Source organism: Lactuca virosa, chromosome 8, assembly GCF_052849685.1.
Source record: "Lactuca virosa cultivar CGN04683 chromosome 8, Lactuca_virosa_CGN04683_v6, whole genome shotgun sequence".
NCBI lineage: Eukaryota > Viridiplantae > Streptophyta > Magnoliopsida > Asterales > Asteraceae > Lactuca > Lactuca virosa.
Window position 1 is genome coordinate 261,370,043 of NC_136433.1, and position 26,056 is coordinate 261,396,098.

At 37.1% G+C, this 26,056-nt stretch overlaps 1 protein-coding gene across 2 annotated transcripts; it reads right to left on the reverse strand.

The window, feature by feature from the left end:
* Positions 1 to 18,435: 18,435 nt before the first annotated feature.
* LOC145133427 (cell division control protein 6 homolog B-like) lies at positions 18,436 to 22,879 on the reverse strand. 2 transcript variants are annotated; one of them, XM_079068366.1, is made up of 15 exons: positions 22,458 to 22,879; positions 22,129 to 22,349; positions 21,933 to 22,003; positions 21,744 to 21,853; positions 21,547 to 21,653; positions 21,408 to 21,467; positions 21,224 to 21,297; positions 21,056 to 21,106; positions 20,909 to 20,958; positions 20,739 to 20,805; positions 20,546 to 20,635; positions 20,028 to 20,104; positions 19,636 to 19,822; positions 18,929 to 19,073; positions 18,436 to 18,839 (listed from the first exon to the last, which is right to left on the reverse strand). In XM_079068366.1, the coding sequence occupies exons 4-12, from the start codon at positions 21,746 to 21,748 to the stop codon at positions 20,066 to 20,068; spliced, it is 543 nt and encodes a 180-aa protein (XP_078924492.1). In that variant the 5' UTR covers positions 21,749 to 21,853; positions 21,933 to 22,003; positions 22,129 to 22,349; positions 22,458 to 22,879; the 3' UTR covers positions 18,436 to 18,839; positions 18,929 to 19,073; positions 19,636 to 19,822; positions 20,028 to 20,065. The 2 variants fall into 2 exon arrangements, with proteins under 2 accessions (XP_078924492.1, XP_078924491.1); XM_079068365.1 differs by having other exon boundaries at positions 21,933 to 22,046; positions 22,458 to 22,869.
* Between the last annotated feature and the right edge of the window lie 3,177 nt (positions 22,880 to 26,056).

Below are 26,056 nucleotides of genomic sequence, written 5' to 3' on the forward strand. Positions count from 1 at the left end.
TAGTTAGAGTCAAAGATTTGACTCTACGACCAGAGTATTCCTTCCGACTTAGGGCATCAGCTACTACGTTGGCTTTACCCGGATGATAACAAATTTCGCATTCGTAATCACTGAGTAGCTCAACCCACCGTCGTTGTCTCATGTTGAGCTCCTTCTGGTCGAATATATGTTGTAGGCTTTTGTGGTCTGTAAAGATCGTGCTTTTTGTACCATACAGGTAGTGTCTCCAGATCTTCAGAGCAAACACAACTGCTCCTAGTTCAAGATCGTGGGTGGTGTAGTTGACCTCGTGTGTCTTCAGCTGTCTCGAGGCATAGGCGATGACCTTACCTCGTTGCATCAGAACACAGCCGAGCCCTTGATTTGAAGCATCGCAATAGACAACGAAGTCTTCTATCCCTTCGGGGAGGGATAGTATAGGTGCGGTGCACAAGGCTCGCTTGAGCGTTTGGAACGCTCTCTCTTGCTTCTCTTCCCAGTCAAAGGACACGCCCTTCTGGGTCAGTGTTGTAAGAGGTTTCACAATGCGGGAGAAGTTCTGAATGAACCTGCGATAGTAGCCAGCGAGACCTAGAAATTGACGAATTTATGTAGGTGTCTTCGGTGCTGACCAGTTCTCAATGGCCTTGATTTTCAAAGAGTCCACGTGAATTCCCTCTTCACTAACTACGTGGCCCAAGAATTCGACTCTTCGAATCCAAAATTCGCACTTAGAGAACTTCGCATAGAGCTTCTCCGATCGTAATGTTTCTAAGACTTGACGAAGATGTTGACTATGTTCCTCCTTACTTCGAGAGTAGATGAGTATGTCATCAATGAAGACAATGAAGAACTGATCTAAGTAAGGACGACACACCCTATTCATTCAATCCATGAATACAGCGGGCGCGTTTGTTAATCCGAATGGCATCACTACGAATTCGTAGTGCCCATAATGAGTTCAGAAGGCTGTCTTGGGAACATCCTCCTCTAACACTCGGAGTTGGTGGTATCCGGATCGTAGATCTATCTTCGAGAAGTAGTTGGATCCTTGAAGTTGATCAAATAAATCGTCAATGCGGGGTAAGGGATAACGATTTTTAATGGTAAGCTTGTTGAGTTCCCTGTAGTCGATGCACATACGAAACGATCCGTCTTTCTTCTTGACGAACAAGACCGATGCTCCCCATGGTGAGAAGCTTGGCCTAATGAATCCCTTCTGGAGAAGTTCGTTAAGCTGACTGGAAAGTTCCTGCATCTCTGCTGCTGCCAGACGATATGGAGATTTGGCTACTGGAGTAGCCCCTGGCACTAAGTCGATTCTGAACTCGACTTGGCGTTGTGGTGGTAATCCCGGAAGTTCTTCTGGAAAGATGTCGAGAAAGTCGCATACTTTGGGGATGTTCTGAATGTCTTTCACTTCTTGACTCGTATCAACGATGAGAGCGAGGAATGCATGATATTCCTTTCGCAAGCACTTCTGAGCTTGTATGCACGAAATGATGCGAAGGTTCATACTAGGTTTGTCGCCGTAGATAACTAGAGTTTTGCTGTTAGGAAGGTTAAGACGAACTGCTTTTTCAAAGCACAAGATGTCGGCGCGATGAAGACTCAACCAATCCATGCCGATAATGATGTCGAAACTTTTAATCGGGACCGGCATGAGGTCTATCTTGAAAGTATGGCCATCTAAAGTTAGAGTACAACCTACGTATGTGCAGTTAGTACTTTCCGTTTTCCCGTTTGCCATTTCTACAGTGAATGATTTATCTAGTGCACGTGGTTTTTGTTTAAGCAAGTGTGCAAATTTCTAGTTTACGAAGCGTTTCTCCGCTCCACTGTCGAAAAGTATGCAAGCATATGAGTTATCGAGGAGAAACATACCAGTAACTATCGTACGATCAGCTACGGCTTCCTCGTGGCCTATGGCCAGTACTCTTCCTACACCGCCAGCTATCCCTGCCTTAGGGCAGTTCCTCTTGTAGTGGCCCACTTCGCCACAACCGTAGCAAGCTTGGCCCACATCGGCGTTAGGAACTTGAGCGGTCGGCCTTGCTGGAGTCTTGCATAAACGGGCAGTATGCCCCCTTCGGTTGCAGTTAGTGCACTGCATTTCCCGGCAAGGTCTGTTGTGATGGAAGGTGCATTTGTTGCACCTCGGAAGATTTCCGGCATAAGGCTTCGCTGGTAAGGGATTAGCAGGGACAACAGGAGTTACTGTGGCAGCATTGATGGTAACTAGTTGTTGTCTCTTTGAGGATTCTTGCGAAGCCCCGCTTTTCCTCTTGTTCCACCCCTTTTTCTTGTTGTTGTTGTTGTTGTTTCCCTTTTGTTGTTCAGGTGTAGAAATCGATGGGTTCTGGTGGTTTCCATGATCTATAAGAGATTGTGCCAGCTCTTTGGCGCAGTCAAAAGTAACAGGCCTGGATGCTAACACACTTGACTGGATCTGGGGCGACAGTCCCCAAATATATCTCTCTATTTTCTTGCTCTCAAGAGCAACCATATATGGGCAAAGAATTGCCAGATCACAGAATCTATTAGTATAAGTTGATACGTCAGAACCAACCATTTCAAGACCCCAGAGTTCCTGTTCGAGTTTTTGAATTTCCCCTCGTGGACAGTACTCTCTGATCAGCATGGCTTTCAAGTTTTCCCAACTTATCGAATTTTCCACTATTAGAGTCAGTGACTTAACGTGGCCATTCTACCAAGTTAAAGCCCTGTCAGAAAAGGTACAAGTAGCAAACTTGACCTTATTGTTCTCTGGGCAGGCGCAGATTTCAAAGACTGCTTTTGTCTTTTCGATCCACTGCCTTAAGATCATAACCCCTCCAGCTCCATTGAAATTTCTGGGTTTGGCATTCGTAAAATCGTTGTAGGTGCATTCCCGGGAGCGCCCATGGCTCTTGCCATGGTTAGAAATAGGTGCACCTGTTCCTGATCCACTAGGGACAGGAGTATTGATGTGGGACATGGCAGCCGCTACGGCCGCCGTGACAGCTGCTTGGAACATAGCAGCGTCGAACTGAGTAGGTGGTGGAGGTGGTGGTGGTATCGGTGTTTCGTTATTATTGTTATGCCTCGGATTTCTGCGAGGAGGCATCTTTTAACTATATGTTTAGAAAGATGAAGATATTGATAAGCATTCAATAGGAAAGTTGATGAAAATGACTCATGGACTAACTCTTCATAGTCCAACAGCACGATTAAATGTAGATCTAGAACTAACAGATGATAGCATTTGGATAATAATTTCCATGAGATTAGGTACCTGTCAATATTACTGGAATTACAGATGTAACAAGTTCGGGAAAAATGGCCTAGTAGGAGGCCTTACATCAACCAAGATGGGAAAATTTTGACAGGACTACGACCAAATCAAGACCTAACAGGTCTAAGATTTACAAAGATAGGAAATTAGACCAGAGTTTTACATAACTAGGTTATATCCAAAAGAGAAGTCGATGAGATTCTATCGGCGACGAGAACTACTAGAGTGAGTTCTTGATTCCGATAGAAGGCGTTCTATGTCCCTCACACGCCTGTCAGATCTTATTTGCTGAGCTCGAAGTTCCCTGACTTCAGCTTGGGTTCCAGCAAGTTCTCTCTGCAGAGCTGCATTGTGGACCAGGGTCCTTTCATGAGCAGACTCTAGTTGGTGAATGCGGACTGTGTTAACGCCAGAGTTGGCGTCAATCTCCATGACTCGGTCGATAGTAGCTCGACCCTGTTCGGTGTTCCAGGAAATCCTACGAACCATGATGGGTAGGACCCTGTCAGCTGAACCTCCCTCAGTGAGGTTGTAGAAGCTTCTGTATCCATTGTAGGGGATGGGTTGACTCTATTCCTAACTCCATCTATTCAAGTTTGTGGCCCACAGAGGTGTGGGTCCTTGAAATGTCGGACGAGGGTTTGGGTCATGAGCAGCTGGGGGTAGATTGTTGACTTCTGGTTCTGAGTCGGAACTATCAGAAAAGCCTTCAGCTTCGTGATCATCCAAGGGAATTGGGTGATCATTCTCTGGCTCTTCTCCGAGCCATCCAGCATTGCCTTGGTTAGGGTAGTACGGGTCGCCGTGGGGATGGAATCCAGCCATGATATCTACGCGAGAAAAGGGATATAAGAAGAAATTAATAGACGTACTAACTAAGATAATTATAAGATGATCTTTATCAGTTACTTCAATACTTGTTTAGTGCATACCAGTTATATGTACTCAGGACAGGATAGACCTTCGAATAAGTGACCCTAACTCTAAGCCTACAACCAAACAAGGACAAGAAGTAAAGCAAAGATTTATAGATTCTAAGTCTATGACGTCCTAGATACATATAATCTTATTGTATCCACTCAACAACTATTGATCTACTGATAAAGTCCTTTTAGTTCTCAAATAAGTAATTATAGTAACACTAAATACCCCTATGGTATTTCATTGTGGTAATGTTGGTAAGTTTTTAGACCGGTTGCCATATCACAACCATTCTTGGGCATATGCTAATCATTCCTCGGACCAGCATAGTTGATCAGGCTATGCCACTCCCAGGACTGACCATGAATCCCCGAGCTTCCCTGTGATATCCAATAATCATAATACTTTTGCTCTTGTCATTGTGACACTGATTTTAGTATGAATGCAGGCATGTATACTTAGTTAAATATTTTATTATTTAAAAGTATAAACTCTTGGTCAGAGTATTTTAATCCCAATGTAGTAAACAAGTAACAACATCATCCATTGCATTAAAAGTAAAGTTTTAATACATGAGTGTTCTTTCATGGTAATAAGACACCAAAATATGTAATCAAAATAAAAGACGGGTCTTGTCTGTGCTCCGTCTTCTCAAAACCTGGTCATCGTACCTGTCTACTGGTGACCTGAGAATACAAGTTATTTTGAAAGCGTAGATCAGCATAAAGCTGGTGAATTCATAAGTATTATGGTGTCATTGATTTGAAAAGCTATTATGAAATACTTGTAAATATTTGATGAAACATTTAGTATAAGTGTGAAAACCCTAGAAAATCCCATATTTCCTACTAGTATAAAAGGTAGTCTTCTACCAAGACCTGAGTTCTTTCAAAGTTGCATTTCTGTATCAATGAAAGTTTTTCCCATGTGTGACTATTATTATAAATATATAGTCTACCTCATCGTTTATGTGAATGTGTCACAAAATAAAAGTAAAAGGGAAATTATATAATCATTTAAGTATTATCCTTTGGTACTAGGATAAACACGACATAGTAATTGCCGAATAGTATTAACCGTAGACATCCGTCGATGTGCATTTTCCCTCTGTAGCTAACAGCTGGGTGTAGAATGGTTAGTCCCGTACATATATAATAGTATCTACACATATAATATGTAATAGTATCTCATCATGTAGTATCTATGTAACGGAATCCATGTAAAAGTATCCATGTAATGATATCCATGTAATAGTATCTCTTCATATTGCATGTAATGTATTAGTATAGACTCATGAATGAACTGACTCTTGTGTAATTCCTTGTAATAGGAATAGTAGTTTTTATCCCCTAAACTATACCTATAATAGTTTACTGGAATGTAAATTAAATGTCCAAGTAGGTTTATACACCCTTGCTACACAAGAGTGTTGGAACAGAAGAAAGAATGAAAGCTCTCATATCAATACATATGTATATGAAACATAAGTGTATAGATATGGTTTTTAACAATAAGTTGAAAGAGGTTTTGTAAAACATTTAAGAGTTTTGAACAATAAATAATGATGACTTGATGTCAGTTTATGAAAAGATTCAAAAGTAAATCATTTGATAACCAAGTATAAAACAGCTGAAAACTATTGTATTTATCACATTTTGAAGTATGTGAAATCAGTTGGTTGAAAACACAGTTATAAATCACATGTGATTGATTCTATAACTTCCTGTTTTCTACTTGTATTCCCCCCACCATGAAAGCATTTAAAATGATTTAAGAGATTGATTAAGGGGTATGAACTCACCTGCAGTGGGTGGTTGCGGATGAACTGAATGATGTAGGATCCTAAGTGTCAAGTGAAGACTTGTACACACACAATGATCCTAGTTAACATATAATCCCATATATGTACCCAATTAGCCATAAAACAACTAATTAACCAAGTTTAAGACATCCTAAGACATGTAAAACACTTGATTTAAGTGCTATAAGTCATAAGGATTACATCTAAGGTTGGTAGGACCTTGCTATTGAGTTTGGGGTTCAAGGGTAAACTCCCTTGGAGTTTACGGTTTTGTGACCATAACTCCTTGAGTTTACGGTCGTAAACCCATGAGTTTACGGCCGTAAACTCATGTTTCGTGACCATTTTGTGTTCTGAGGCCTTAAAGATCACAAGAAGCATTCCTACTTCATGTTTAAGCCTTAGGAAGAGATTAGGGCACCATTTCACTCCTTTTCAGGAGTTGACGGTCCTTAGACCATTTCCCTTTCGGTTTACGACCGTAAACCCAAATGTTTATGGTCTTTGGTTGTTTTGAGTCCTAAGCGCAACAAGGAAGGGGTCTAGACTAGTATTCCAAGGCTTAGAAGGGACTAGGGCACACTTTGGCACCCTTAATAGGGTTTACGGTCCAATAACATATTGGACCGTAAACACCTTGATCTTGTGTTTCTTGGTTGTTTTCTTGATGTTTAGAAGTGTAACAAGTTTTAATATACACTAGGGTAGGAGTACTTACTATGTAGAAGCTTGAAAAGGTGCTAAAAGTCCAAGAACACTAGTGTGTGTTCTTGGTGTTCTTGGTGAAACTTGAAGATCTACACTTTTGGAATGATTTCACGGATGGAATCATGTTAGATCACTAGATTAAGGTAGATATCAACTTATTAGGGCTAGAAACACTTACAAGTTGAAGATCTTGAAGAAATGTTGGATGATACTTGAGAGAGAATTTGATTTTGGATCTTGAAAATGTGAAAAGTGGTAAAATATGACTAAGTGTCATATTTATACCCCCTTTTAGGGTTTACGGCCGTAAACACCCTTGTTTAGGCCGTAAACTCCAAACTCTTGGAGTTTTGGAATATTATTGTTGCACAATAAACCCTAGGGCATCCTCTCTCCTGATATCTCCTGAAGTACTAACTTAAAAACACTCAAACTTATTCCTAAAAGCTTGAAAGTTAGCAGAAACAGTTCTGACTTCTATTGAAGTGAATGGTTGTACAAAATAGAAATTTCGGGTTGTCACAGTTTGCAGTCTCGTTCTAAAACCGTGAATAAATGCATGCATATCCTTTGTTTCTTTTGTTATACTTGTAAAGAGTGTGTTCCCAGAAAAATGCAGTATTTTTCCTTAAAGATGAACTGTAGTTGAAAGTAATTCCTTTGTATCTTTTCCTTATAAAGTAATAAAGTATATTTAACGAAAATCCAGTATTTTCTTAAAGGTGAACTGTGGTCTTATACCCTAAGACCGAGATGGAAAAGAGTATCATATAGAAAATAGTTTATATCCTCATTTCTTTTAATAAAGCTAATGAAGTATAAGCTTTTCGTAAACCAGGTCTTAAAATCCGAAGACCATGATGAAGGTGAATATCATACATAAAATAGTTTATAGTTTCATTTCTTTTAATAAAACTAATGAAGTATAAGCTTCTCGTAAACCCATAAATCTTTTTGTTTATCTCTATGTGATTCGTTATAACCATACTAATGACTAAATGCCTGGCTTGCCGTTTTTCAGGCGTCAGTTTCTAAGATATTTGTCATCCAAGACTGGCCTTGTCTAGCTGTAGCGAACAACTCAGGTGTGGGGGTGTCAACCCCATATAGATCTATACACAATTACCCCGCTCACCCTCTAGGAGACTCTGATTGTAACTAACAGGACTTACCACGTACGCTAGGTAGGTACCACTAAAGGTGTCTCACAAGAGCCTTAACAGATTTACATGAACTATGACTCCTTTTCTTGTAAAAACAGGATAGTTATACCTTTAAATGACTAAACGTGTCTTTGAAAAACGTGGTTCGTGACTTCCAAACTATACCGATTATAGTTTATCTTGTTGGTTTGAAATTATTTATATACTCTTTTATATAAATATAAAGGTGTGTCCCAGCATGAAAAAAATATGAAATCAAAACATAGTACTTAGGTATTAAACCCACTAGATTAGTAAATGACTATATTGTACCAAAGTTTACTAGTAAAACTATCTTTTAATAAAGGTTCCCAAAATCCATGTAGTTTACAGATCTTAGCTTTTCTTACGATTTTATAACATTGATCATGTTTGTTTTGCTGATATATATATATATATATATATATATATATATATATATATATATATATAAATATATATATACATATATATATATATATATATATATATATATATATATATATATATATACGTATCACAATATTTATACCAAAACTAGAGTATACAATAACTTGTACAAATAATAATTTATCTTTAACATAAGGATGAAAAACTTGTAGTTATTTATGGAATAAACAAAGTTTGACTTGTATTCCCCCCCCCCCCCCCCTAAAACATAGAAAACTTGAAAATATGGGGGCATGAAGCTCACTTTGGTTTGGTTTGGAGGATGATTGGAAATGATGTTTAGAAGTTTTCTAGCCTAAGCACGTGAAGAGTTTGACAACTCTTTGAAACTTAGTATATCCTAAGAATATTAACACATACTATTATGTGTAAATAGGATGAAATAAAAAAATAATGTGTGAAACCACTAGCTAAACTCGAAATACATACAAGAATCTAGGGATGATGCTTGGAAGAATGTGGAACTTGAAAGATCCTAAGCTTGTTCTTGAGGAAGTATGAATTGTTTGCTAAGTGAAGTGAGGGAGTATGAAGTAATCAGAGAAAAATGAGGGAATGGTGAGGTTTAACAAGGAGGTTCTTGTTTAAATAAGAGAAGTAAAGTTGATGTGAAGTTTGCTTTGAGGACTGTTGGTTATATTATGGAAACATGGTGGTTCCTTCATGGTTTACTGGGATTTCGTTGGAAACTGAAGAGATATCAAGTCCTAGAGTCAACCATATTTGTCTTATCCTCATCCTAGGCTGTAAACACCATAGGATGGTGGTGTTTACGCCCTAAAGGTTGATTCCTAAAGTAGTTTACGCCCTAGGATTGTCCTCCCTTTGAGTTTTCGCCCCATGTGTGGTCCACCAAGGTGTTTACGCCCAAGATGCTTCCTAGAATGGTGTTTACGCCTAAGATACTTCCTAGTATGGTGTTTACGCCCAAGGGGTTGGCCACTAAGGTACTTTACGCCCAAAGCATGGATTCCCTAAGTAGTTTACGTCGTAGCATGGATTCCTTAAGGTGTTTACGCCCAAACATACCCCATTAAAGGTGTTCACAGCCAAGTAAGGTCCACTAAGGGGTGTTCACGGCCTTGGATGGTTTCCTTTTGAGTTTACGGCCAAATGGTTGTCCTACTAAGGGTGCTTATGGTCTTAATGAATAGAAAACTCAAATGTGTTGGCTTTACAGTTTGAGTGTTCAAGATTGTGACACAATTACAAGTTCTTGCGTACATTCATTTGATTCTTGTTTGATTGCATTGTTTACTTAAAACTTATTGCATCTAGAACTCCAACTTATTTGCCAAACTTTGCCTTGCTAAACTTGTTTATTTTCAAGAGGCTACCTTATATGTGATTTTTAAAATGTATATTTCCATGTATAAGCACCTGTTCCCTTTTAGCTTTCAAGGTTTTCATTGTAATAGGGTTACAATTTAGACCTTTCTTGATCCAAATATTTCGGGTTGTCTCATCATCCCCCCGTTAGACGGAATTTCGTCCCGAAATTCAAATTCTCAGTGGAATATCAAGGGTTGAGGAAAGATGTGTGTACTTCTGTTTCTTTTGATTTTCTCATTCCTAAGTGAACTTAGATCCTCGCTTGGCGTTCCAGTAGATTTTCACTATTAGTGTTTGACCTTGTCCTTTTGATTTCCCAGCCTAAGATCCCCACATGCTCCTCTTTGGGGTGTAGGTTCTTGTTCACTTGGATTTCGTCGAGTGGGATTACCAGAGCTTCAGTGATTAGACACTTATTAGGGTTGTATTTGTGGACTGTGGGATGTATGACGCTGAGTTCTTTGGTAACTGGAGTCTATAGGCTACCGGACCGTTGTCGGCGAGGATCTCAAATGGTTTAATGATGTTGGTGTACTAGATGCCCTACACGTAGTGTTCCCTAGACCTTAAGACAAACACTATTGTTACTAAGGTTAAGGTTGCGGGTGATGTAGTTGGCCTTATGAATCTTAGGCTGCCTTAGGGGTTTTCTTCCTACGAAATTCTGAACTTGTGGAATGTCGACCATTGCTTGATTCTTAGAGTTGGCTGAGTGAGCCGTCGATTCAGAATAGGGGATATCGATCCTCAACGATGGGTTTGGTTGACTCTTAGTGTTTAGTTCTTCTATGGGCAATCCGCTTCTCCTCCTTAAGAGTTAGACAGGTGTACTCTGAGGTTAGAGGTTTGGTCTGATAATTTCCTTACTTATTAGGTCGTTTTATTGACCGGACAATATCCGTTTTTGTGTTGATGCTAAGTGGTATCGGGGGTTTGGTTACTGGAATGGTTCCAAGAATCGAGTCGATTCCGAACTCAACTTAGCACATGGGTGATGTTTCCGAAGGGCCTTTGAGAACATCTGGGGGAGGTTATAAACCTATGGGATTCCATTGATGTCTTCTGTTTCATGTTTCCCATCTTTATTGTGGGGCTAGGAAGGAGCGTGGTATCTCTCACCTAAGTACTCGCGTGCTTAGTTGCTAGAGATGGTTCGGGGATTTGTTGTTATAGGTTGAAAGAGTTTTGTTAATTGATCGGGTAAGGCGATATGTCTCTTTGCAGTGCTTAAAACTGGTATGGAGAGGATCAAGCCAGTTTATGTCAAGTGACGACGTTGGGCTTCTTATTGTAACAGATACTAGGTCGATTTGGAATGGAGATGATTGTTTAGAACGATAATGTATTCTACGTATATATCCTTGATGCTTCCGGTTTTATCCCTGTTATTATTACTGCGAACCTTTCATAATGCAATCCCTACAAGGTCCCTCTATGATCGCTTGGCGTACACATGTCATGTATAATTAAGATCGAGAAGACAGTCGACTGAGTGGCCCTGCCCTAACCCCACAACCAGACGAGGAACAAGGAATTAAGGCGGGATCACGCACTCTTGGTCTGTAGAATCTAAATTACATATGACCCTAACGTTTACACTAAGCCATCATAACTCACTTGTAAGGATCGTTAGTTTTTCTATGGACGATATGATTTGTCCGGATGAGGGAATAATTTATGATTATGTTTTTGTTTGGTAGAAATTTTAGTAAAATTTTGATGCTTAATCTTCGTTGCTTGGAAACGTGCCGAAATCCTAGTAGGGTTCCTCATTGCTTCTTCATGTTCTGTTGTTAAACTCCTCCCACTCTTCCGTCATACCTTTCCATTGGAAAATTTCTCTTGAAATGTCCTGTTTTACCGCATGAATAGCACATTGGGCTTACTTCAGGGTTGGGGGTTGGAGTGATGTGCTGGGCCGGAGTCGGACCGAAACGGGCAGTGTGCCCCTTCTTGTTGCACCTATTGCAATGCAACTCCCGGTAGGATCCACTATGGTGGAAACTGCATTTGTTGCATTTTGGAAGGTTTCTAGCATATGGTCTCACTGGTGTTGGTGTGGCAGGTGTTATGGCAGCATGGACAACAACAACCTGTTGTTTCTTCGAGTGCTCTTGAGTTGGCTGTCCCTTTTTCTTACTCCCAGACTTTCGCTTCCTGCTCTTGAGTCTGGGGTTTGGGGTGTCTTGGAAAGTTGTCACTCATTGGCTTCCTTGGCTGTTACTACGGTTGGAATTGTCGACGTTGTTTCCATTTTTGTTGGTGTTGTTAGCGTTGAGTTGCGCCATGACAGCTGTCACGACAGCTGTTACGGCGGCTTGGAATGTAGTGGAATCTATCTGTACGATTGGTGTCTCACCGGTGTGCTGGTAATTTCCGTAGGATGACATGATTCTATTGCGTGATGAGGAGCAAGATCGTAATTAACTATGGTCATTTCTAGTTGTACTCTAACTATTTATATTTACATATAAATTTCGCGTTTTGTTGTACGATTCTCAATGTTTCGACCTACATCCCTATGATGTATTTATGGTGATAAGTAGTAGTAGGTTTTACACGAATGTTAAGTCTATCAAAAGAGTATATAGATATCAGTGTACTTAGTTGATTCGGATTACATGAGTTCGTGGAGGCGTACCTCCCTTGATTTAATACTACTAGTTGTAACGAAAGACAAAATGAACCTAGGACATAGTATGAGTAAGGTAGAGACGTTCATATGCCGAAACAGCGCACCAGGTGCTTAACCATTTCGCTCATTTCACGAGTGGCCTCTTCCGCTCTCTGCTCTGCTGAGGCTGCTCTAGCCTCAGCCGCAATGAATTATTGCCTTACGGTGGCCACTTCCTCCTCTAAGGAGCGTAGACAGTCGGTAAGGCCCCCCTGCTTTTTGTGCTGGTTTGGTATTGCTCCCGAAGGGTAAGGCTTGCTAAGGATCTCTTTGGTGCCTTCATCTTCATCTGACTCCTCACTAGAATCCTCCCATTCGTAGTCCTTCTCTTGGTATTCTTCAGGACCCACTTCTGGGTTTTCCTCTTGAACCTCTTTTGGCTCCTCCTCGACCTATTCAGCGGCTACCAGGGCAGGATAGTGGGGGTCTTCGTGATGAAGTTCATCCATGTCGTATGTGCGAGAAAGAGGTATGAGAAACACGCAGAAGGTTTAAGTGTGGGGGGTTATATGGCATCCAAAAATACTCCTATAGTATATTAATTATATGCTTGGTTCTAATGCTCCTTTACATATAGAGTTGGTAAGTTTCGGACTTGTTGCAACACCACTATCACTCCCAAACACATGTTGGTCATATCTCTAATAAATATAGTTGATCAGACTATATTTATCCCACATATGATTACATACTAAGGACTAAATGCCTGGCTTGCCATTTTTCAGGCGTCAGTTTCTAAGATATTTGTCACTTTAGACTGGCCTTGTCTAGCTGTAGCGAACAGCTCAGGTGTGGGGGTGTCAACCCCGTATAGATCTATACACAATTACCCCGCTCTCCCTCCAGGAGTCTCTGATTGTAACTAACAGGACTTACCACATATGCTAGGCAGGTACGACTAAAGGTGTCTCACAAGAGCCTTAACAGATTTACGTGAACTATGACTCCTTTTCTGGTAAAAACAGGATAGTTATACCTTTAAATGATTAAACGTGTCATTGAAAAACGTGGTTCGTGACTTCCAAACTATACTGATTATAGTTTATCTTGTTGGTTTGAAATTATTTATATACTTTTTTGTATAAATATAACGGTGTGTTCCAACATGAAAAAAATATTAAATCAAAACATTGTACTTAGGTATTAAACCCACTAGATTAGTAAATGACTATACTGTACCAAAGTTTACTAGTAAAACTATTTTTTAATAAACGTTCCCAAAAGCCATGTAGTTTATAGATCTTAGCTTTTCTTAGGATTTTATAACATTGATCATGTTAGTTTTGCTGATATATATATATATATATATATATATATATATATATATATATATATATATATATATATATATACTAGCCGTTTACCCGCGCTAAGCGCCGGGCGGCAAAGAGTTTCTTTCGGAAGATAGTTTTATCAGTGATGATTAGTTTCCTTTAGACGTGAGCTATTCATTGCGGCCATTTGGTAGACTATTTTGTGTCGAATAGCTCATTTCAACGGATAGTTTCTTGCTAGGTGCATAGTCATACAATACGACAGAAGTTGAGTCTACATTTGGAATTTCATCTAATAGTTCATACTTGATTTTACAATATATATATATATATATATATATATATATATATATATATATATATATATATATATATATATAACAACAATCTGCAAACATGTAGTTTTGTACATTTATAACATGTCCAATATATAAACTACACCAATCTGCAATCATGTTGCTTCATCTGCTAGCCCTGCATTAAACATCAAATGAGCATCTAAGATACATATTTGAAGAAATTGTAAAATAATAAGTTGTTGTAGTTGTGTTGAGTATGATGGCATGTGCGGAATTAGAAAAGATCTAGTGAATCATCATGTAAAATCAAGAACACAAGGAGTAAATAAATCTTTGTAAGCTCATATTAGATCTAGAAATGATATACAAATGGGTTTGTACACAATTTCTCTCTCTAGTCTAACACTCCAAATGGTTCCTTACATAATGGGAGTCACTCACTTCCTATTTATAGGAAAGACTCAACCCATTTACACATACAAGAGGGTAAGCCTATAACACTACATCCAAGAGTGACTTTGCACCCTAACATTCTCCCCCTCAAAGTTAGGATTGGATGTCCCGGCTTTAGTCTCCAACGAGCTAGCGCGATCAAGACCAAACTCCCCCTCGAAGTAACACCGGTCTTCAAATCCGCAAATGAATATTCGACAAACCCAAGAAGCTTCGAATACCCATCATTCTCCCCCTTTTTATAATCAAAAAATGATTATAAAACCCACTAAGGGTGAGAAGCGCCCGAGGAATAGTCTTCACGATACTCCCCCTTGATGTGTACCAAAAATGAATCACCAAAAATCTTGCACGGAAAAACAATCACGAAAAAGCCACAAAAAATTTCCAATTTATGAAATTTTTTGACTTTTTGGGTGAAAGTTGCAAGATTTCTCAAAAACCGGGTAAAAATCGTCACTTTCTGAATTCTGCAGGGACCCGTTGCGCCCAAAACAGCCAAAATATGCAAAACTCTCCCCTTTTCCAAAGCTGGGTAGAAAGCATCAATTTGCACAAACTGCGGGGGTTTGAAATGCATTTTCTTCAATTTTCAGCAAAAACAGTCCTTTTTCGAATTTGGGTATGAACTGCCAAACATTCGAAGCCTCAGGGACTATTTTCGAGAAATCTTGCCCTTTTTACTCCAAACGTACGAAACTTTGCCTTTTGCCTTCAAAACATACGAAACATTTGCCAATCATACGAAGAGTTTTAAAATCTGTCAAACAGTCGAAACTATAAGGGCCATATCCAAAACTTTTCCTTCTTTCTTCCCCAATTTCGTTTCTCAGACAATTCCCTTCGTACGAAATCATCCATGCTTCACTTCGTACAAAACTTCATCCAAACACACAAAAATTTTCACAAAATCTTCTTCACTTCGTTAGTTCAGTTCGCGAATCATCAACAATCAAACGAAAAGTTTTCTCCAACCCTTCGTATGAAAATTCATCTGCCCATATGAACGAAAATCTTTTAAGCTTTCTTCTTCCCTTCGTACGAAATTGAATCAAAATTTCGTAGTTCATCGATTTCGTTCCTTCTCATATTGACATCAAAATCAATACATCGTTTTTCAGTAACAAACATCCAAAAACTCGTCGACATCCAAATCTTTCGAAATCACAAATCAAAATCTGATCATCGACATCAACTATTGAATCTCTCGTCACTTCGCGTTTCCAAATAATCAACCATCTACATCGATATTTGTTGTACACAAATCGACTATCGACTTACAAACCATTAACCGATTTCGTTTCTACAAGCAATGATCATCAATCATTCGAAAATTCAACCACAGTCCACAATTATCGACCCTCAATTCCAATCGACATCAAAAACAATAACCATACTTGATTTCACACCCTTCACACTTCGCTATTGACCTTGTCGATTCATCACTTCACACCATCAACCATTTCCAGTTCGTTCTTAATCACCAAACAACAAAATCAGTTGATCATTGATATCAATTTCTTCCGATCATCAAAAACGAATTCAGACTCCAACCATACGAAATCAAAAATCAATTCACCAATCGAGTTCCCAAAACGACTTCCCAGTCTTCGTTCTTTGACAATCGAACCATCGATTCTTGACTCCTAATCATCACTTCACTTCCATTTAACAATCGACCTAGACCAATCATCCAATTTGCAGACTTCGCTTTTTTTTTTTTTGGTTTTCAATCCAAAGCAAATCATCAAAGTTACGAATCGAGATTGAATCCAAACTCAAATCAACCATTGTGATGATCATCGACACCCAATCAATTGAAATCAAAAGCATTTTGGACTTCGATCTTAACTAACAATCCCTCAATACTTCCAATTTCATAACCAAATCAAACCAACGAAAATCAATTTCGATCCAAAATAGATTGTTGACTTTCGATTTCAAGATAGTCAACGTGAGTTCTTCAAACATTGACATCACAAATTTGATTTTTCTTTCGAATTGACTCCAAAAATCGATTTCCAGAACATTTTCATGTCTACGAAAATCAACTCTGACCTTCTAATCAACAAAATCGATTTTGATTTCAAAACTGATTTCGATTTTGACTTTTCATAAAACTTCATTTGACTTTCAACCAATCAGTCAAATTTGACTTTAGCTCCAGATAAAAGATATTCGATTTGAACTATCGACCAGTATCAATTTGGTTTACACAATATCAAATTAGAATTGCCTACAATTCGAATTCAATCAATCCCAAGTTACGAGATTTCCTGCTGCGAGACCTCAAAAAATAAGAACGCTTCCAGGGAAAAATATGAAATCGATATGAAAGAGTCACGATTTTGTAAACAATCAGCAAGTTATATTCATATCACAAAGAGATGAAATCGAAACATCTTTTGAATCGAGAGCAAGGATAATCAAATATCAAGATGCGAATGAATTGATTTTGGGTCAAAACGCATCTAATGGATTAACGATTGGACTGGATTTCAAATCAGGTATATCAACAGTAACAGATCGAAAATTTGGGCTTCAATTCAAAATAGATGAACAGTGAGATGCTTATAAAATTGGATCACATACTTGGGCTAATGAACAGTAACTAATTATGTGATTAAATTGGACTCAAAATTTGGATCAAAATGATTAGATAACATGATTTGGCTTGATCTATGAAAGAAAATAGATTGGATCTACAATTGGGCTTGAAACAAATTCGATCCAACCGAGACAAAACGATCAAAAATGAAAAACGTAAAATATGAATCGAAATCATGGATGTTTTGGAATCCATTTGAGAATTTGTGATACCTTTTTGACGAATCGAGTTCCATTTTCAACGAACGAATCGAATTTAGAAGATCTTGGTTCTTTAGTTGGAACGAGAAAATCTCCAATTTGAACATTGTACCACCCATTATGCGAGATGTACAACTCGTTCTTCGTGTTCTTCGTCGATCCAAGAACATCTTCAAAAGAACTTCCAACACTCTTGGGTTTTGACTTCAAATTCAATGCAACCTTTGGAGATTGTTGCTTTGGAACCCAAATTTGCTTCACAGATTTCGACTTCACAACATTTGACGATTTTTGTGAGTAAACCCGCTTGTTTTTCCGATTAATCTTCTTCTTCTTTTTCTTTCTCATCTTTTTGCATCTTGAAGACTTGATCTCATGAACAAAACCACTTTCCACAACATCAACTTTATGAGTTTGAATCAAATCTTTTGGAGTTTGATACTTGTGAATTTCTTGGATCACCGGCTTCCGATAAGGAATCATTCCTTCAAACGAATCACAAGAACACAAAATATCATCGGTTTGAACTCCAATCGAGCAAAAAACTTTTTCATCTTGAAAATCAACTTGAACGCCTTTTTCTTGAACATCAAGATCATCATCAAGAACACCTTCCCGAGCTTCACGACAATCTGCATAATATTCAAGTTTATTGCTTCCATATTTGCATTCAACACGAGAAATTCCTTTTATGACTTCTCCATCTCTTCTATTTTTTCGTCTCTTTTGATATGTTGTAACCAAACGATCAAACAAATCTTTGGTTTGAAAAATTGGACGACTAATTAATTCTCCAACTTCATTCTTTTCTCCATTTACAACGATATCACATTCACTTTTCAATCCAACAGTCAAGCTATAAAGAAGATATTCAAAAGTGCATTCACCTTGAACATCCTTACTATGTATCATCCATTTCTCCATAATTGCTTCTTTTCTTTTGAATCAAATGATATGAACTTGGGTTTTCTAGAGAGAGAAAGTGATTTTGAATGGATTTTCTAAAGAGATAAAGCAAAAATCACTTGAATTCTAGTGAAGAAAATCGAATTATGAGTAGAATCAAAGATGAATTCGATTTCTAGAATCCAAACTCTCCAAATCACGAAGATCAATGATCAAAAAATGAATCACCAAATCAAGATAGCCATCAAGGATCAATTCTTGATCCAATCAAGAACACCCGCTCTGATACCAATTGTAGTTGTGTTGAGTATGATGGCATGTGCGGAATTAGAAAAGATCTAGTGAATCATCATGTAAAATCAAGAACACAAGGAGTAAATAAATCTTTGTAAGCTCATATTAGATCTAGAAAGGATATACAAATGGGTTTGTACACAATTTCTCTCTCTAGTCTAACACTCCAAATGGTTCCTTACATAATGGGAGTCACTCACTTCCTACTCACTTCCTATTTATAGGAAAGACTCAACCCATTTACACATACAAGAGGGTAAGCCTAAAACACTACATCCAAGAGTGACTTTGCACCCTAACAGTTGTTGATTATACCTTGTTAATCACATAAAACTTCTTTGTACACAACGTTTGATGTGTAGATTCTATCATTATCGAAAGTTTTTTCCGGATTTACTAATACATTGGTATTGAAACGTGATATTCCTCTGGACAACGCCACATAAAGTTGGCCATGTGAGAACAGCTGCTAACAATTTCTCTCTCTAATAGAAAATGCAAGATTTTTATAAACAGAATACTTATGATAAATTATGAAAATGAAATAAAGATATAAATAATTTTTTAAACATACATTTTGATCAATGAGAACAATGAAGAGTTTGTTTGCTCTTGAGTCCCTCCAAATGAAATCCACACGAACAGGTGTCAAAATATACCACAAATGGAGGTTTAGTAGCAATGAAAATGCATCAACGTAAATGTGACCGTTCATGATTCTACAAAAAAAATCTTTCAATTAGTATAGAAAAATTTTATGTACGAAAATATACTCGCCACTATCGACGATCAATAAGAATATATATATTTAAGGCCTTGTGTAGATAATACTTTAGGTCATGATTCACAGTATTTAGTTATGAGATCTCATTAAGTTTTTTATTTATTTTTAGCTTTACATGATTTTCGGTTTATGAAAATATATGTTATATTTATATTCATTTATTATGAGTGGAAGATAATAAATTTGAAATGTGTTCTTTAATATTCAAGTTGGGATCTCACATTCAAGCTTTTGTGAAATAGTTTATATGTGATATTTTGGTAGTCTTTATTTGGTTTGTGTATATAGTTCACCTATCCATAGTAAAAGTATATATTTTTATTTTTTGAAACTTTTTGTTTTACATATTTCAAGGTACGATTTAACCTAAAAACTTAATACTGGATGTGTCTTATTAAAGAAGATATGATTATGTAGAGATATAAATCCAACACCCAATGTAAATAGCATTCAAAATTATTTATTTAAAGAAATTTGAAAATAAACAGGCTATTTACCAATTTGTGTTGAAGGTTGTGAATGCACTGCATTCGAGTCAAGATATGTGATTTCCACTTTTGGTTGACCAAGCATCTTCATATCAGACACACAGAAATACTTAAACCTTTTGAGAAGAATTTTGGATTTTTATTATATAACATTGTCCATAAAGATGACATCCATGGATCTAAGGACCCTTCATATCTGCATAAGAAAATCATAGCAACTTTATTTAAATCACTTTTCTGAAGTTCAACGAAAAATAAAAGCTTATTAGACTCAAGGGCATAAATGGTATTTTACTTTTTAAAAGAAATCAATATTTCATGTAAATAAAAAAACAGAGTCCAACACTACAAGTCAACAAAAACAGAGTAGCATTAGCCATGATAGAATGTTGGTGCAATACTTGGAATAAAGAAGTGATAACACACAAAACTACAGAAGTCATAAAGAATCCTGGAATGTTAGCAAAACCCTCTTTACCTGCAAAAGCCAAAAAAAAATATTACTATCACAATCATCAAATTTTTATAAAAAAATCCAAACTACACACTACTCATAGCAAAAATGCCAACATTAGGTTGCTTGTTCATAAATCCAATCATCAGCATTTTGCACTTTGCAATGGATCAAATTTATAAAGTTAAAGCTTGAAAAGGTGGAGATATACATGTAGCAGCATATATATGATGGTTTGGGGATAATAATTTATATTTAAAACTTTCAAAGTTGAATTATTTTATTTTTAGGACATTGCTTTAATGAGAAAAAAAAATTCAAGACAGGAACTTCAATATTGAGAGTTGCAGAAAAATCTGTCCAAGTCAGATTATATTCAATGATAGTCCAAAAGTATCCATGTCTTTTTGTTCAACAAGAATCGAATGAGAAGAAACAAACTTGTGCATCAGGTAGAAAGCAAACCTGTTGATGTTGGGGAAGGGATTGTATTGTGTCAACTATTGGTGATTTGTAAGCCCTTGATAAAGCAATAGCCATGTGATCAACCCTCACCTATAACAATATGAGAAATAAGTTATATCATTCACCAAGATAAATATCAAATCAAAGTTCAGTTGTCAAATTTATTTAAGGACTAAATAGAAGTAATGTTTACCATGGAGGATAGATTTGAAGTGGAAGTAGATTCTCTAAGCTCTGTTTCCAGCCTCTCAATTACACCTCTGAAAACCAAGGATAAATGCGTCAGTTTGATCCAAATATATGAAACCTTGAGAGACTTTTTAGGCAATAAAACAATTTTTAAAAAATGGAGAATATGCCAACCTGCAGATACCAAGAGCTTTCCTCATATCTCCAGATGAAGCTGCAACTTTCTGCCAATCAGTATTTACGTTAAGTCAAGTCTTATAAATTTTGACATTAAAATTAGAAGGAAAATATATATAATAATGTGGTGTACAAGATACTCACTCTTGCACAAAGTTCCAGTGCTTGTGGCTGGAAAACAGTGTAAGGAAGTGCCTGATGAAACAAGACATTCATCAAAATATAAACATTTTGCAGAAAATTAAGTAACTCAAAACAAAAAAAAATAAAGTAAAATCAAGAGTGCTAAAAAGATTAATAAAGAATATTTACCACTAGCCGTTGTTTGAGAATCATGATGATTTGATCCATGGTGTATGCTCGAAAAGACAAAACCATTGGTTTGCCTAGTAGACACAATTACAGAAAACATGCATTAACAAAAATCCAAAAAAGAGCATATACCCATATGGCTAAATTCAATAAATAGCAACCTAGTTTAGAGATTGTAACTCACAATTTAGAGATTGTAGTTTTGGAAGGAAACGATCTGCTAAGTCAATTGCATTAGCTATACCTGTAAAACAAGATCCAATATGAGAAACATAGATAAATCAAGAACACATTTAACTGAAAAACACCATGTCAAATCATACCTATCAATATAATTTTTGAAAAGGGCAATGTTGTTAGCATAAATAGATCATGGAGCACCACCCGGTCCTTTGTAATCAAGTAATCCAATTCATCAGCAATAACCAACCTGTTAACAAAGCATTTATCAATAACTATTCACATTGCTATAATTGGATGGATTTTTCAAATGTAGCTAAAAAAGGCATATACATCTTACATCATTTTTGTGCCAGATGACTGTTGCTTTTGAGAATATAATTGCTGAATTTGTCTTAAGGGTGTAGAACGGTTGTTGACCTTCTTATGTGGTTGACTCTTTCCAAGTATCTGCCAAAGGCATTAGCTTGTAAGCACTAAGTTGGTTGCATATGAGCCAATTCATATCAATGTATTGATAAGGTTTTACCTTATTGAAAATTTCTGAAGTAGTTGAGAGAGAAGTACAGTTTATGCCCAAAATGTCTGGGAATTGACCTCCTGTCCGGAAACAATACATGATTCCACTCGTTATAATCTCCATCTTTTAGATGGTGTGAGTAATTATGTAAATGCATTAGTTCCACTGGGATTACAAAATGAACAATCAAGCATATGGAGATTACCTCTTTAGCCCAAACAACTAGAGACTTCTTCACGTTTTCCATGGAAAGCGATTTTCCAGTCCCTGGGCATCCACAAACGTCCAAGCTCCCAGCCTTCTCTTGCTCAATGCGTAGTTTACAAAACTCCACTATCCGTTTCTGTTCTTCCTCTCTGCATACTGGCACAGATGGCGCTGTGGATACATGTAAAGCTTCCTTGACCGTACTTAATTGCTCAAAATCTACATAATAGAAGAGCTTAATTCAGAATATACGCACCAAAGAACACGAATTTCATAGATCTGGTCACATATTAGGTAATTCCACTATGAAAAGAAAATCGAGATAACCTGTTGGATTCCAGATCGGTTTATCCAGGAAACCATCCGGCTACTCCGACGACATAGGCAGAAGCTTGGCAGGTAACGTGGATCAGGTATTTGGGCAAAGGAGGTAGTGGTGGACGCTCGCCACCGTGCGCATTCACTTCCGTGCTCCTTCGAAGATCCTGTGGCGCACCATCCGAGGTCAGGAGGCGACGGTGGGATTTTCTCTTTTCTTTCTTGATGATCTTCCTTAACTTCCCCGAGAATCTTGGTTGATCGTGGTTGATCTAAGTTTTCTAGGGTTAGGGCTACTTGTGTGTGATGGAAAAGGTGGACTGCATCTTTGGTGGAGACGATGAGAATTAGTTTGATGGCGGCTGTGTTTAGGAGATTAGGGTAAGGTCCTTGTAGTGTAATCCGTGTAGTGTAATACATATAAGATTGGTTATGTGCTTAATATTATTGTATATGAGGTAATATATATTGTACCCTTAATTTTCAAAAAATGGGCAATATCCTTAATAATATAGTAAATATATATATATATATATATATATATATATATATATATATATATATATATATATATATATATATATATACGTATCACAATATTTATACCAAAACTAGAGTATACCATAACTTGTACAAATAATAATTTATCTTTAACATAAGGATGAAAAACTTGTAGTTATTTATGGAATAAACAAAGTTTGACTTGTATCCCCCACTACTAGAAAACAGCCCTTTAATGACGCACAAACAATGACACGCGGTGGTTTACGATACGCAAAAGCGTGTGCCCTAAAAATAATGTCATCTCTTCTAAAATTTGAAGGATAGAGGACAGGCTTTTGTGCGTGCCCTAAAATTAATGTCCAACAAAAAAAATTAAAAACACGGAGGGCACTTATTTAAAAATGGGTGTCGTCTAGAAATGTCGCTTTATATTTTTTTAATGAAAGGCGCGTTCTCTTCTTTTACAGCTGGAGGGAAACGAAAATCCCAAAAGTTTGAAAGGCCACCATTGTTATCTTCTTTTGCCTCTCCTATTCCTCTTTCACTTCATCTGATTGCTCCCTCTTCACAAAAACTAGTACCTCTCCCTTAATCGAGGTAGCTTTTCATCCAAAAGTTCCCGCATGATACTATTTCACTTATGTGTCGGTAGCGTTCTCCTCCAAATCCTTACTTTTTAATTGGTCCGACCATCTTCTGGACTTCGCTTCCGTTCTAGGGTTTTGTTTCTCTCTTTCTCTTGAACACCGTATGATTCATCTTTATTATCTTCTCTTTTTACATGATTTGAAAGAACGAAGATTGTATATTCCACTTCTTTTGATTCTTGCCACTTTTCAACAAAAATTAGAGTTTCAATTTGGAATCCAATTCATGAGGTCTGCTTAGATATTGGTCGTATTTCGTATTAAACTTTCATTTTTTCAACCCCTTTCACTTTAATCCATCTTCTAGCATTCTCTTCATGTGAATATATGTTGAACCCCTATGTTTATTTTCTTTTCTTCATCATGTTTGGAATCGATCCAGGTAAAGGGCTAGAACCCTAATTTCATTTCTAACTTTGTATTTTGAAAGTTTTTTTAATCAGATGTTGCACCTGTTAGTTCGTCCCTTCTCTTCCAAATATGACTTTAGTTTGTGTCTTTGTTATGTGATTTTGGTAAAACTTTCTCATTTTATGTAGCTACTTATCTTATTAAACTATAGCCCTATTTCTAAATAATATTTGTTTGTTTTCTGGAAGCAGTTATCATGTTAGCAAATTGGAGATTAGGATTCGTCTTAAGAGAGGATAAGACAAGAGAAAACCTTGAATTTAAGGTTCAAGGGAGGAGCCCTAGGAAACGAGAGAAAAGAAGTCTGATGTGTCGTTTGGGGGGAAGGCGGTGTAACCTACATCAATCGAGGATTCAACACGTTTTCTAACCGACGCTTGAAACAAAGCAGGAGGTGGCGTTCCATGGCAATGAGTGACAAATCTGTGCTTCCCTCCTCCAATCGAAATGCTTTGGACTACTATTTTTTAACTCATACGGTGCTTATAGCTTGTCTATTGATCAGGGTAAGCTAACGTCTCTGGTTACCCTTTGTTGCCTCAAACCTTCTTCATCATGATAGTTTCAGAATCGGGACAGGTGTTTGGGAGTTGATTTCCAGATTCTTCATAAGAGTGGTAATAACAAAGAGAAGAAATAAGCACATACAGTATATTGGTTTTGGATTTTAGCCAAACCACAGACTGAAATAATATAACAGAAGGGATCAACTTAAAATCAATTAGCTTTACTAATTATCTAAAAGGGTTTATGCTTGGATATAATTTTTTTTTTTTTGTTAAAATGAAGGGATAGACAGTGAGGATCATTTGATTTGGAAAATATGTTTGTTTGTCATATATGTGTTCAACATGTGAATACGTATATTATCGTTATTAAATCTGGTCTCCTACTGTAGTCAACCCAATTTTTGAAACTATTAATCTTTTTCCATAGCCTTCAACCCAATTTTTATTAAATTTGGTCTCCTACTGTAGTCAACATGTGAATACATATATTATCATTATTTTATTCCCATGGTCCCTTAATAGTTACCAAATTCAAGTATGTTTCCAAAAGAAAGACAATTAATGGTTTCAATAATGGGTTTATGCAAGAATTGAATGAAAATAACTTGATGTGAAGTATATGAAAACATGAGTTTGAAATTGATGGATCATTTTTTCTTTATGATACGAAATTACTCCAGCAAAGTTTTTCCAAATGTTGAATTTGCACTTTTTGTTGACTTTTGGGTGGGATGTAGTTATACTTGGTGACTACCTTAGCTCTTACCACCCAAGCACTTTACTATGGTTACTTCTGTCATCAAAATACATCCAAAAGGCAAGATCATAAGGTAAGAGTTTTCCTTTTTTTTATAATTCATATCATATGGTAGGCAGTTCTTAATCCATAAAGTTTCCTCATTTTTACAGATTAAGTCAGCAGACAAGAAAATAAAATGCAACCTGGAAGAGTCAACGGCTCCTATGCTATCAAAACCCACTCCAAGTTTGCCAATTCCAGTTGCTGATTACGATTCTGCCCCTGAGAGAGTATACTACACGTAATTGTTTTGCAATTCCATGACATTCCTATCATCGATGCTAAAGTACCTAGAAAAATGCATACTATTGGTGCAAGTTTTTGGGCAACAGGTACCGTTCAACTTATACTCCCATTTTACTAGTCTGTTACTTGTTTCAATGATAAAGTACCTAGAACAATGCATACTATTGTTCACCTCAATCATTACTCTTATGTGCATATAATCAATCATCTTATTTATAGTATAGGAAGTGAAAAGTATTTTGGGAGTTTGTAGGACATAGGCATAACAAAGCTGACTTCAAATTTGATTGCTAATTTTAAACTGTTACTACTGTATAGGTATATACTCATAGCTGATCCTAGAGGAAGATTGAAGCTTTGGAAGATATGCAATCGTTTTTGTATCTGGGAACTTGCAATTTTCTTTAAGTTCAATTAACATATCCCTTATTTGAGGTCTTTCTATTTTCTTTGTCCTTGTTCCAAGTAAAATGACTATATTTTTGGGATCAA